Here is a 13,871-nt window from a genome sequence, read left to right on the forward strand (position 1 = left end):
TCCTCTTGTGTTAAATTTCAAAACATCTCTCAACAATCAAAGATTTAATAACTTTTACCTTTTGCCCCAGCTTCTTCTTCTTATTCTTTTCATTTTCGAACAGAAAATAATTTTCTTCAAAAATTTTTTGCAAGAATTAAATTACATTTCACAAATAATGAAATTCTTCGTTGAAATTCAAAAATTTTCAAAATTTACTAGTTTAATAAAAGTTTTCAAAAGAATTATTATCTAAAATTCATTTTTAAATCAATTTTTATCGGAAAATTCTACGAGAATTCAATTATTTAAATGCAATAATAAATAATTTATTAAATAAATGAATATTTCTCGAAATTGAATTATCATAAAGAATTTTATCATGAAAATTGAATTTTTTTCGAGGAATTTTAATAAAATTTTCAAGAATAATTACATTTTTCGAGGAATTCAATTAAAAATGTATTAAAAATAATTGAAATTCTATGATGAGTTTTATTATTCAATGAAAATAATTGAATTCTTTTAAAAGATGTTATTATTTATGAAAATAATTGAATTATTGCGAAGAAATTTAAAAAAAATTTGTAAATAGTTGAATTCCTGTGAAATTCTTATTATTTATGAAAATAATTTAATATTTGCTTAAAATTATGTCTACATTTTTTTTTTTAAATAATTGAATTCTTTTGAAAAATTTTATTAAACTAGTAGATATTGAAAATCATTGAATTGGTGAAATTTTTTTGACAATAATTGAAATTTTGCAAAGAATTTTATTAAAATGCCTCAAAATAATTTAATTTTCAGAAATAATTTATTTTTTTTCAAAAAATTTTATAAAAATCGTATTTTAAATAATTTAATTCCTGTGAAAATTTAATTATTTATATGAAAGTAATTGAATGTTTGCAAAGAATTTTACATACAATTTTTTTTAAATAATTGAATTATATAGGAAATTTTTTTATTACAAATTAAAATAAATGATATTGAAAAGAATTGATTTACGAAAAATTTTTGCAAATAATTCAATTTTTTCATGAAATTTAATTGAAAATGTGTTGAAAATAATTATTAAATTCTAAAAAACAAATTGTATACAAATTTTTAAAAATAATTAAATTCTTTCGAAGAATTTTAATAATATTTTAAAGAAGAATTGCATCTTTCGAGGAATTTATTTAAAATTGTATTAAAAATAATTGAAATCCTGTTATGAGTTCAATTAATGATGAAAATAATTGAATTTTTGAAACAAATCTTTAAAAAATTCTTTTAAAAATAATTGAATTCTTGCAACGAATTCCATTATTTATAAAAATAATTAAATTCTTATGAAGAATTTTATAAAAATCTTTTTAAAATAATTGATTTTTTTATCAAAATTTTATAAAAATTTTGTTTTAAAGTATTTAATTGTTGTGGAAATTTTATTATTTATTAAAAAAAATTGAATTTTTGCAAAGAATTTTATAAAAAATTGTTTAAATAATAAAATTCTGTTTGGAAATTTTATGAAAATAGTATATATTAAAAATCATTTAATTTGCGAAAAGTTTTTTAAAATAATTAAATTCTTCAATAAAATTCTTTAAAAATTGTTGAGAATAATTGAATGTCTGTGTGGAATTTTATTAAATTTTTTTGAAAATAGTTGAATTACTAAAAAGCATTTTTTTAATTATGAAAATAATTGAATTCTAGTTAAAAATTTCATTAGAATTTTGTTTAAATAATTGAATTTCGAAGAAGAAATTTATTACTTTTATAAAAAATTGAATTCTTGTGATGAATACAATTATTTATGGAAATAATTGAATTTTACAATAAATTCAATTATTTATGAAAATAATTGAATTTTTCAATGAATTTTATTAAAATTCCTCAAAATAATTGAACTTTGTCGAAGATTATTGTTATTTATTTATAAAGACAATTGAAATGTTGACAATTTTTTTTAGATTTTTTAAAAATAATTGAATTTCTGCCAAGAATTTAATTCACTTTTAAAATAATTAAATTCTTCTGATGAATATTGTTATTTATGAAAATAATTGAAATTTTGCAATGAATTTTATTAAAATTTTTAAAAAATAATTGAATTACTGAAAATAATGAAATAATTAAAAGTTTATGCAGAATTTTTTAAAAACTTTTGTTTAATAATTAAAATCTTTCGGGAAATTTTATAAAAAATAGTAGAAGAGAGAATATCTCGATTATTATTATAAAATAATTGTATTTATAAATAATATAATTTTGATAATTTATAAATAAATAAAAATAACTGTAAAGATTGTGACAAATATAAATATTGAAATGTCAAATAGAGGGAAAATTTAAAAATTCCCTCTTTGACGGGTGGAGAAAAAAGAAAATCTTTTTGAGAACAAAAATTGTTCAGTGAAATAGACAGAGAGTATTTGAAAGGAATGTCAGATACGAGAAACATCTCGTGGGAGTAACAGTGACATCGGAGCGGCAAAAGTCGAGTGAGGTAGCATAAATAGTAAACTCACGTGTCAGACATGAAACTACTTGAAAAGAGTGGCTTGTCCCGTAATATACATCAAATTTCTCTGATACCATTTTCCAATTTTTCTTTTTGTAATAAATACACTATTTTTTATTGTGTGTTTATTTACTCTCCCTGCAATAGGCAGGGTTCGAGACTCCCAGATACATTTACAAATCAACTTATTCTATATGTACAAAACTTCTTAACCTATAACGTCGCTCTTATTCCACATCAACAACTTAATCAACACGCAACTTAACCTATTCTCATCACACTCATCCACTCAAAATTCGCCAGTGCCAGGGCTTCCGTTTCCAGTTCCCTTTGTCCATACTGACTGATTCCCCATTAACGCCCCACCCCTTTAAATCCTAAACCTCCATCTTCCTTCCTGTCCTTCTTCATTTCTCCCCATTCACCCGATCATCTATTCCAACCTCAAGCACTCGTCCATTACCTTCTCTCACGCACCATTTTACCCCATCCACCCACACACATTCCCTACCCATTCTTACTTCTCTTCCATTCCTTCTTTCGATCCATGCCTTCTCTCCCAGTAACCATCTTATTCTCCTTTCCCTCCACGTTCTATCCTCATCTATTCTCTCAACACATCCTTTCAACCTTCCTTTCATCCTCATAACCTCCTCTTTCTCCTCCTCACTTCCCAGTTCTACTAACCACATCCTCGGAATTCCATTCGCATCCATACTCATCGCTTTCATCTGCCTAATATTAATTTTCACCCCTATCCTTTCAGCCAGTCTCCCCACCTCTCTTCTTCCTTCACTTAAACCTGCATTCATACCCCTAATAATTATATTTCTTTTTCTTTTATCCTTTTCCATCCATTCCACTCTTCTTTCCAGCTCATTCACCTTTTGTTCATAATATACACTTTCACTTCCCTCACTACACATTTTTACCCCCTTTTTCAACATAACCTCCATTTTCTTATCCTCTTCCTTCTTCTCTAAAATAAATTTTTCCAAATCATCCACTCTTTCTCTCATACCTTCCAACTCACTCGCCCACCTTTTCCACTTTTCCTGCATCCTTTCCATTTCCTCATCTAATTCATCAATTTCTTTACCCCTCTCATCACCTAATTCACACACCGTTACAAAATTCTTTCTCACTCTCACAAAACGCTCTTCCATTGCCTCATTCAACATTTCCACTAACTCCATCAAGTCCATACAGTCTTCACACGTCATCACCTTTCCATTCTTCCCAAACCCTCTTTTAAATATTGGCGCCTTTTTCTCAGTCTCTCGCACACTACTTGAATCAAATTCAGCCATTCCAGAAATCTACCTTATCATTCAATATTTCCCAATGTCTCTCTCTCTCTTTTCTCTCACTTCAAGCAACCTAACCTCACAACATTCACTTCTCTATTTTTACCTTTTTTATCACTCACACTTAACCACTCGCACACATACACTCTTTTTACTTTCACCACCACTCTTTCCTTTGTTATCTCAAACACTACACTACCCACCCTTCAGTAAAATACTCAAAATTTTGCCAAAAACTCTTAAACCTTTACAAACGCGTGCACAACTCAACGGTACCGGAAACGGAAGCCACACTATTTTTTATTATCTGCTCCATAAATTTTTGTTAAAACACACTTTTTATTTTGTTATTTAAAATTAATTATTGTCAGAAATAGAAAAAAATTTTCTTTAGAATTCATGGCACCAATAACTGCTATTAATTGACATTAAATATTATTATTATTATACCCATTAATTAGTTTTAATTGTTATTATTAAAAGTACCAGAAGAAATAAAAATATGTCGTTTTTTTCTTTTTCAGGACAAAATGACAGTAGATCGAGAATATTTTCACCGCGAATGGATTACGATGAATGGACACCATTGGGTCGTGGTGATCCATTAAAAAACGACCCCACATTCGACTACGTACCACCAGTTCTCGATCGTGTTCAATACTGGCTCGATTCACACACAACCGAACCATCAGCGAAACGTGATATTCTCATTTTAGGTGTCACCGCAAAAAAATCAAGTCCCAAGCTGCCGGAGCATTTCCTAAAATTTGTCGACGCACCGAAATTCAATCGCAATAAAGAAACAATATTCCGTAACGATTTCACCGGCAGCACTGGCGCCGAACCACCAAAGTTGATGCGTACCAATAATTTCCGCAATGCACCAATTGATTTTCGAAATCAGAACAAGATTCAATCAATCCCAGCGAGTTATTATCCGAGTCCGTTTTACAATCAAAAATCAAAACCCTACACTGTCATGATGCCACCGCCGTTGAATCAGAAAATATTGAATGATGGTCAAAATTCCTATCACATGAAGGATAAGATTATATTCGGAGAACAGTTTAGTACTCAGACGGAGGAGGGTCCTACGTTTCAGGATTATAATCCTCCGATGAAGACCTACTCACAGGGTTACAGATCGACCTTCTCTTCACCATCGCCTTTGAAGTCGAAACAAAAAATCCAGACTATGATTATTCCGCAGATTGAAAATATCTTTACGTCGTCGCAAATTCCAAAAAGCTATGAAGCAACGACTCCCTCGGTGTCCTTTGAGAAATCGAACCTCGTTTACCAGTCGACACAAACTTTAGAAGGTGGTTGGATCGGGTCCAGTAGACCAACGTCTTCGATTCCTCCAGTGGAAGTGAATCAGATCACCTGGAAGGCGCCGGATCGCTACGAAGTCGATCATCACGTTTCGGCTTCTGCCAATCACGAGGTCGTTATTGGTCAAAACGCCAATATTATCGTCGATGGTGATAGTAGTGACCACGAGGAAGTTGTCCTGGGTCATAAGGAATCTTCAAAAACCACCAAGGCACCTAAATCTTCAACTAGTTCGAACCCCGAAACAAGTACCGAATCCGTAAAGTATCAGAATAGCGGTTTCGACAAACCTTCGACCCATATTGTAGTCGCCAATTCGCCCCCCACTGTCGACGTGGTCTCTGTGGTAATGCCCACGAACTACAACGACAAGAAACCGACCGAAAGTTCGCCGAATTCGACCGAAAGCACTACTGCATTGAATTTACTGTCTAGTTCGGAAATGTTTGTCCAGAGCTCGAAACCTATCCAAAATACAAAGTCCTTCGATACTGCTAATACAGTTTCGGGTATGAATCATCAGACGATGGGTCACAGGGACACTTCGATATTCCAGGAATTCGTCAGCTCTCCAGACTCGTTGAGTACGGACTTCATTCAAGTACCGAAACCCCAACCGTTTAGGAACAGTATCAGCTCGCCGATAATGCCACACTTTATGGACACCCAAACACTTCGGCCTAATGCTTTTTCACCACCGAAGAGAATGCCCCCGACTAGACATACGGGGTTTAAGCAAAATTCCTTCGGAGAGTCATTGTTACCACAGCAGAGACCTATGCACCGGTTCAGACCTCCTATGTCACCAATGGGACCTCCGGTAATGTCTCCGATAATGCCTTCGGCAATGCCTTCGGTAGTGCCGCAGCTAATGGAACAACAAAAACATCAGAATCAGGAGTACAGACCCCAAAATGCTGGTGTTCAGGAGTACAGACCCCAAAATACTGGTGTTCAGGAGTACAAACCCCAAAATACTGGTGTTCAGGAGTACAAACCCCAAAATCAAGAGTTTGTCAAACACCCGAAAAACGATTATCATCATTCGAACCAGTTCATCAGTCCTTTGGGACTACTGACCCCGACGATGCAAATGAATCACGAGAAGGAGTTCACAACTCAGGCGTCGCCGATCTTCACCCCGACGATCAGGGTCGATAGCTACAAGCCTCCTAACGGACATCAATCGCCATTATTCCAGTTACTGAACAGTGAAGAAATGCGGAACAAGCCAGAAATTAAGAACAAACCAGAAGTGATGAATAATCAAGAAATGTGGAACAATCAAGAGACAAAAAATGTCCAGGAGAAGAACAATCAAATGTGGGACAAGGAAACAAAGAACCAGCAAATGTGGGACAATCAGCAAATGAAGAACAATCAAGAAATGTGGAAGAATCAAGAAATGAAGAACAGTCAAGAAATGTGGAAGAATCAGGAAATGAAGAACAGTCCAATCTGGAACAATCAGGAAATAAAAATGAGTCAAGAAATGTGGAAGAATCAGGAAATGAAGAACCATCAAATGTGGGACAATCAGGAAATGAAGAACAGTCAAGAAACCAACAAGTACAATCAAGATACAATCAAAAAGGACCAACGACCAATCATCAACGATCAAACCCCATTGTCTTCACTACAAACAACAACAGTTCCAAATCTAACCACAGATCCACTCTTTTCGCACTATAAACAACCGGCGAAACCAATTCGCGGTCCAATGTATCTGATAATTCAGGGACACTCGAAAGTGAAGACTTATAAGCCGACTGTGAGTAAATATGGATTTCCGGTGGCGAATGAAATTTTTGACACTACCACTAAACGGGCGCAGACGAAATATGAAAAATTGATTAATGATAATGCGAGGGGGGCGATAATTCGTGATATTGGAGGGAAGAAGAAAATTGAGGAGCGAACGCAAATTCATGGTGCGGCGAAGAATCTATTGAGTTTCATTGAAAATGGACTCAGTGCGTTTACTGTTTTTCCACCGCCGGCAACTGAGGAGGAACGACAGGCTAATTACGTGACAACTATATAAAATATTGATAGGAATTATTAAAGAAATATTGTTTATAAAAAAAAAGCGAAATTATTTGTTTCGATTCAATGGAATTGTAGAATTTTGAATATTGAATTTTACTTGAGGTAAAACTTTGGAAGATTGCAGAGAAACTTGCGGCAAAGTTTGCCAGACGTGGCAAAATGACAAAATATAACAAAGTTTTTTTTGAAAATTAAAAAAAATTTTCTTAAAAGTTTGTTGTATGCTTGATGTTAAAGGATTCTGCAAAACTTGACGTCCCACGTCGATTAAAAGAAAAAATTTTTATCTTGAAAAACGACGCTGGAGTTGTTAATTTATTTTTACAATTTTTTGTGGTCGATTATCATATTTGGGCTTTTTTTCATCAAATTGGGAGCTTTTTTTATTCAAGAAGAGCTTTTTGCGAAACAATTCGTTTTTAGAATTCATTTCCGATCCAAAAAAAATAATTGTATCTTGAAAAACGACGCTTGACAAATATTTAACAATTTTTGGAGGCGATTATCAAATTTGGGCTTTTTTCATAAAATTGGAGCTTTTTTTATTAATCAAAAGCTTTTTCCGAAACACGAAGTTACTTAGATCTTTTTTAGAATTTGTTTTCGATTCAGAAAATATTTGTGTCTCGAAAAACAACTCTGGTCTTGACTATTTATTTTCACATTTTTTGGAGCTGAATATTAAATTTGGGCTTTTTTTATAAAATTGAAGGTTTTTTTTATTAATAAAGAGCTTTTTTCAGAAAACATAGGTACTGAGAACTTTTTTGGAATTTATATCAAATTCAGAAAAAAATTTGTATCTTTAGAAACGACGCTTGTCTTGTAAATTTATTTTTACAATTTTCGAAGTTAAATTTCAAATTTGGCCTTTTTTTCAAAAAATTGAAGCTTTTTTTATTAAAAAAGAGCTTTTTCCGAAACACGCAGGTACTCAGATATTTTTTAGAACTTATTTCCGATCCAGAAAATATTTGTATCTTGAAAAACGAAGCTGGTCTGGAAATTTTAATTTCACAATTTTTAGAGTCGAATATCAAATTTGGGTTTTTTTTTACCAATTTTGAGCTTTTTTTAATTAAAGATGAGCTTTTTCCGAAACGCGGAGGTATTTAGAACTTTTTTAGAATTTTTTTTTTTTTTTGACGTGGGATGAGAGATTGTTACAAGCTTGCAAAGAATTATTAGAAGCTTGCAAGGAATGCAATTTTCAAAAAATATTTCATTTTTAAATTTATTTTTATGCTTGCAATGAATATTTGCAACAAGATTGCAAGAAACGATTTTACTTGCAAAAATTTGCAAAAATTTTACTTGCAAAAGTGAATAGAAAACTTGTTGCAAACCTAAAATTTCAATTCAAAACTTCAAATAAAAAATTTGAAAATTGAAAATTAAAAGTTTTTAATATCTATAATTATAATGAGAAGTAAAATTAACAAACAACTTTTTTAAACAAGTTTTTACTAATAATTAAAAATTTGTTCGTAGACTTTAAAAATGTTTGTTGTCTTTTTATAATATATAAAAATGTATTACTACTTAATAAGAGAATTCTTAAAGAATTGCCAATCCCTAGAGTAGGAGAAATTTTTTTTGTTTAATTTTTTATATATAATTGTAAAATAATGTATATTACGTTTTTTATTTCATAATTTTTGTTAATTATTTTTAATATTTTTATGTACGTTTCTATTTATTTTTTTTTAAATTTAATTTTTATTCTATTATTTCTATTTTATTTATTACTTTTATTATTATTATTATTATTATTATTATTATTATTATTATTATTATTATTATTATTATTATTATTATTATTATTATTATTTATATTTTTATTTTTACTAAAACCTTCTCTGTTTAAATAGATTATTTTAATTTTGAAAATAATTTTAAAAGAAAATAATTTAGATATTGTTAACATTTTTTTATTTGTTATTTATTCACATCTTTTTGTAATTTTATATACTTTTTTTGTCATGATACTATTTATTAGATATAAATATTCAAGTGTGCCAGTAAAGTTAGAATGCTTATAAAAAAATTTTACATTTCGTATAATATTATATTCATGCAATTAGTAAAGTAAAATTTCACTAATATCAGAAGTAGAAGAATAATTTTTATTTCTACCTATTTAAAATTTAGTGAAACAATTTTTTTCGCTTGTAAAAAATTTTACAGTAAAAGTTAAAAAAAGTTTTAAAAAATTTTAAATTGTTTATTTAGCATGTGAGAATTTAAAAGGTATTTGACATGAATATTTGAAAAAAAAGACTAAATAAAAGAAATGTAATATTAAATATTATTTATCATTAAATATTAACTATTATATTTAATATAATATTTATATATTTATTAAATTATATTTAATAAAATAAATAAAATAAAAAATGTCAAATCTTCGTTTAAAAAAAATGTTTACAGATACTCGATAAGATATTAGGATTAAGAATCTCGAACTTTTATAATCAACCCTTTATTTATAATCAAATCTTTGTGATTTTTCAGTGTGCCAAGAATTTTTTTTTTTCTAGAATCTACCAATAATTCATTTTTTTCTAATAGAAAATCATTAAAAATACAAAATTTATTTATTACATTGTTTATTTATTTAAACAAATTTTATTCTCTCAAATTAGCGTCTCTAATTTAGCGTCACTATTATTCAAATTTAATTAATTTATTTATTCATTATTTTTAATTTTATTATTATTATTATTTTTTTTTAATTATTATTTTATTATTATTATTTCTTTATTATTCTAATTTAAATATGTGAAATATTATTAATATTATTATCATATATTTTATATTACTAAATTGTATAATATATTTTATTATACACTATATTATATATTATTTATTATAATTTAAAAATTTGCAATTGAAAAATTTCTTACAAATAAGTAAATTTTTTTTGAAAAAATTACAAAATTCGATTTCCTATTAGCTTAAAATGATAATCTTTATTGGGAATTAAATTTTACACTCCTTTTTGTTTTGTATAAATAATGTTAATAATTGTTTATCAATAATTATAGTTCAATTCAGTTATAGTGCGTAATATTTCTGTTGATGAAAAATAAATTCCGGGAGGTTAAACACCAAAGAATTTAGTGAACAATTTAAAAAAAAATACTTTTTCAAAAATACTTATTCTTTTTATAAAATAAACTAGAAATAAATTTTAGACAAAGAAACAAAATTTTTTTTAATTTTTATAATTTCTAATTAAAATACCTAATTAAATAATTATAATTCTAATTAAACTAAATAATTTGAATTAAAAATAAATTTAATTTAATTTAATTTCAAAAAAATTAATTAATAAATTAATAAATTGAGTAAAATATCAAAAGTAGAACCTCTCGGAATTATTGTTTCGAATTATAGTATTTATAAATGAAATATAATAAAATGCGTATGTTAATTTCATTTTTATCAATTAAAATATTTTACTTTTTTCCTGTTACAAATATATGAATAATATAATTAATTATTTATAATTTTAAATAATTATACGTTTTGTTAAATAAAAAAATGACGATTATATTAACATTTATAGTTGTATAATGTACCAGTTACCAAACATATTGTGTATGTCACTAACCACAAAATGCGTATTAATAGACGTTTCTATACATGTAAATGTAATTTCTATATTTGCAATATTTGTATATTAGAATTTAGAAAAAAGAAAATTGTTATCAAGCCCCCTTTATAAATAGGCTTATAAATAAAATTATAGACTACTTTTTAATATCAAGAAGAATTATTATTAATATAAGTAGCGAAACTAATTAACGGAAAAATTTTCTATGTATCCAAAAATATTGTTTACTATTTGTATTTATTTATGATTATTATTATCATTTTTTCTCTTTCTTCAGAATTGTCTTTTACAATAAATTTTATGTGTAAATGTATTTTTTGTACCTGATATGGTCAAGTTTTTTTTTCTCTCCAATATGTTTATATTTAGTGGAACAAATATAAATATCACTGTATGAAAAAATGGAAATTTTATTTAACCTCTCATTATTATTTATTTAAGAATATTATTTTTCTAGCATAAAATTTCACTATTTTTACATAATATTCTTAATCGAAATAAAAAAAGATTTAAAATAAATATATATTTAAAATCTTTAAAATAAATAAATATATAAAGTTAAATTTAATAAGATTTTGTTTTTCAACTAAGGTTGAATATAATAATAAAAAAAAATATAACTTACATTAAAAATAATATAAACTAATAAAAAAAAACTAAATATCTGAAAAAATTGCAATCTCCTCAAAACGTTTAATATTAAAAAAAAAAACCCCACAATAAATTTCCAGGAAAAAAAAATAACCTTTTTTTCTGCAACTAAAGCTATAATCTTCATAAATATGAAAAAAAGGAGAATTTCCATTTTAATTAAAATCGTTAAAGTTGTGACAAAGTATATGTAAAAGTAAATGGGGATCAGAAAGTTTTGAAGAGTTATTCTCAGTTTGCAATATATAAACTGACAGCTTGTTATCGAGGAGTTACTATGGACCGGTACATGTCTTTTAGTGAATGATACACGAAATACGATCGGATTATAAATATATACATATACGAATTGAGAGTTGAGGAAAAAATATATCAATCGATTTATCGCCATTTTAATGGACATTAATTTTATTTTTGCAAAAAAAAAAAAAAAAAGTGGTGACTGTGACCACAAATAATCAAATTTTTAGTCATCTTCATAAATATTTAACGCGTTCTAGTTTCTTTTTATCTTTATTTTTGCCTCCACAGATTTGGACAAAAATGTTGAAAAGAAATTTTAATTTTATTGGGAGCAAAAAAATTAAGCTTGGAAAAATTTATGATTGTATTAAATAAAAATTATTTCGACACTTTGTTTCTTGTATTTAATCCACTGTCTAATCTAGGACTGAAGTTTTTTAATATTTGACTTGGAATTTTGATTCGATTTTGACTTTGACATTGATTGAATACTTTCATTTTTACTTTGACAATGACTTTAAAGTCTTTGATATTAACTTTGATTTTTAATTTCACAGGGTTGCCACATAAAATTAATTTTGTTTTTCCCTGACATTTCCCTGATTTCCAGACTTTTTCCTGACTGATTTTGACTTTTTCCCTGACCCTAAAATATTTTTAAAATTCAACAACTTATAAGAATATTATTATAAAACATAAAGATATCAATCACTCCGAGTCTTCGACTCGGAGCAATTGATATCTTCATGTTTTATAAAAATTTTAATTTTCATAAAATTTTTCAAAAAAAATTAAATTATTTACAAAAATTATAATACAATTCGTTGCAAGAATTCAATTATTTTCATAAATAATGAAATTCTTCACAGGGTTTCAATTATTTTATTTTTAATACAATTTTAAGTAAAATTCTCGAAAAATGAAATTATCTTCAAAAATTTTTTGCAAGAATTAAATTACATTTCACAAATAATGAAATTCTTCGTTGAAATTCAAAAATTTTCAAAATTTACTAGTTTAATAAAAGTTTTCAAAAGAATTTAATTATTTAAATAAAATGTAATAAAATTTATTGCAGGAATTCAATTATTTTTACAAGTAATACAATTTTTCACATGAATTCAATTATTTAAAAAAAAATTTCGAAAAAATTGATTGAATTCAATTACTTTCATAAATTAATAAAATTTTTCACAGGATTTTAATTATTTTTAATACAATTTTAAGTAAATTCTTCAAAAAATGTAATTATTTTCAAAAGTTTTATTAAAATTCTTCAAAAGAATTCAATTATCAATTGTATTTAAGAATTCATGCTATAATGTTTTTAATATTCAATTATTATCTAAAATTCATTTTTAAATCAATTTTTATCGGAAAATTCTACGAGAATTCAATTATTTAAATGCAAAAATAAATAATTTATTGAATAAATGAATATTTCTCGAAATTGAATTATCATAAAGATTTTTATCATTAAAATTGAATTTTTTTCGAGGAATTTTAATAAAATTTTCAAGAATAATTACATTTTTCGAGGAATTCAATTAAAAATGTATTAAAAATAATTGAAATTCTATGATGAGTTTTGTTATTCAATGAAAATAATTGAATTCTTTTAAAAGATGTTGTTATTTATGAAAATAATTGAATTATTGCGAAGAAAATTAAAAAAAAATTTGTAAATAGTTGAATTCCTGTGAAATTCTTATTATTTATGAAAATAATTTAATATTTGCTTAGAATTTTGTCTACATTTTTTTTTAAATAATTGAATTCTTTTGAAAAATTTTATGAAACTAGTAGATATTGAAAATCATTGAATTGGTGAAAATTGTTTGACAATAATTGAAATTTTGCAAAGAATTTTATTAAAATTTTTGAAAATAATTGAAATTTGGAGAAGAATTTTATTATTTTTAAAGATAATTGAATTTTGATGGGAATTTTTTTTAATTTTTGACCATAATTGAATTTATGCGAAAAATTTTATTACTTTTGAATATAATTGAATGTCTGCAATTATTTGTAACTTCTCAAAAATTCAATTTTTTCCAGTTACTTCAATAAAAATCCCTGACTTTTCCCTGATTTCCCTGACTAATTTTACTTTCCCTGACTTTTCCCTGAATTGACTGATTTCCCTGACCTGTGGCAACCCTGTTTTACTTTC

At 26.6% G+C, this 13,871-nt stretch overlaps 1 protein-coding gene and 1 long non-coding RNA gene across 3 annotated transcripts in view; one reads left to right on the forward strand and one right to left on the reverse strand.

Annotated features, from left to right (window-relative positions):
- Positions 1–8,547, forward strand: part of LOC122498605 — a 66,380-nt gene extending 57,833 nt beyond the window's left edge. For both annotated transcript variants that reach the window (XM_043606412.1, XM_043606411.1), the window contains one exon: positions 4,326–8,547. In XM_043606412.1, the coding sequence (XP_043462347.1) occupies positions 4,326–7,180 (2,855 nt within the window). In that variant the 3' untranslated portion in view covers positions 7,181–8,547. The remainder of the gene's footprint in view (positions 1–4,325) is intronic.
- Positions 1–13,871, reverse strand: part of LOC122498610 — a 117,213-nt gene that overhangs the window by 38,849 nt on the left and 64,493 nt on the right. The window lies entirely within an intron of this gene.

Source organism: Leptopilina heterotoma, unplaced genomic scaffold (genome assembly GCF_015476425.1).
Source record: "Leptopilina heterotoma isolate Lh14 unplaced genomic scaffold, ASM1547642v1 Lhet_152, whole genome shotgun sequence".
Classification (NCBI taxonomy): Eukaryota; Metazoa; Arthropoda; class Insecta; order Hymenoptera; family Figitidae; genus Leptopilina; species Leptopilina heterotoma.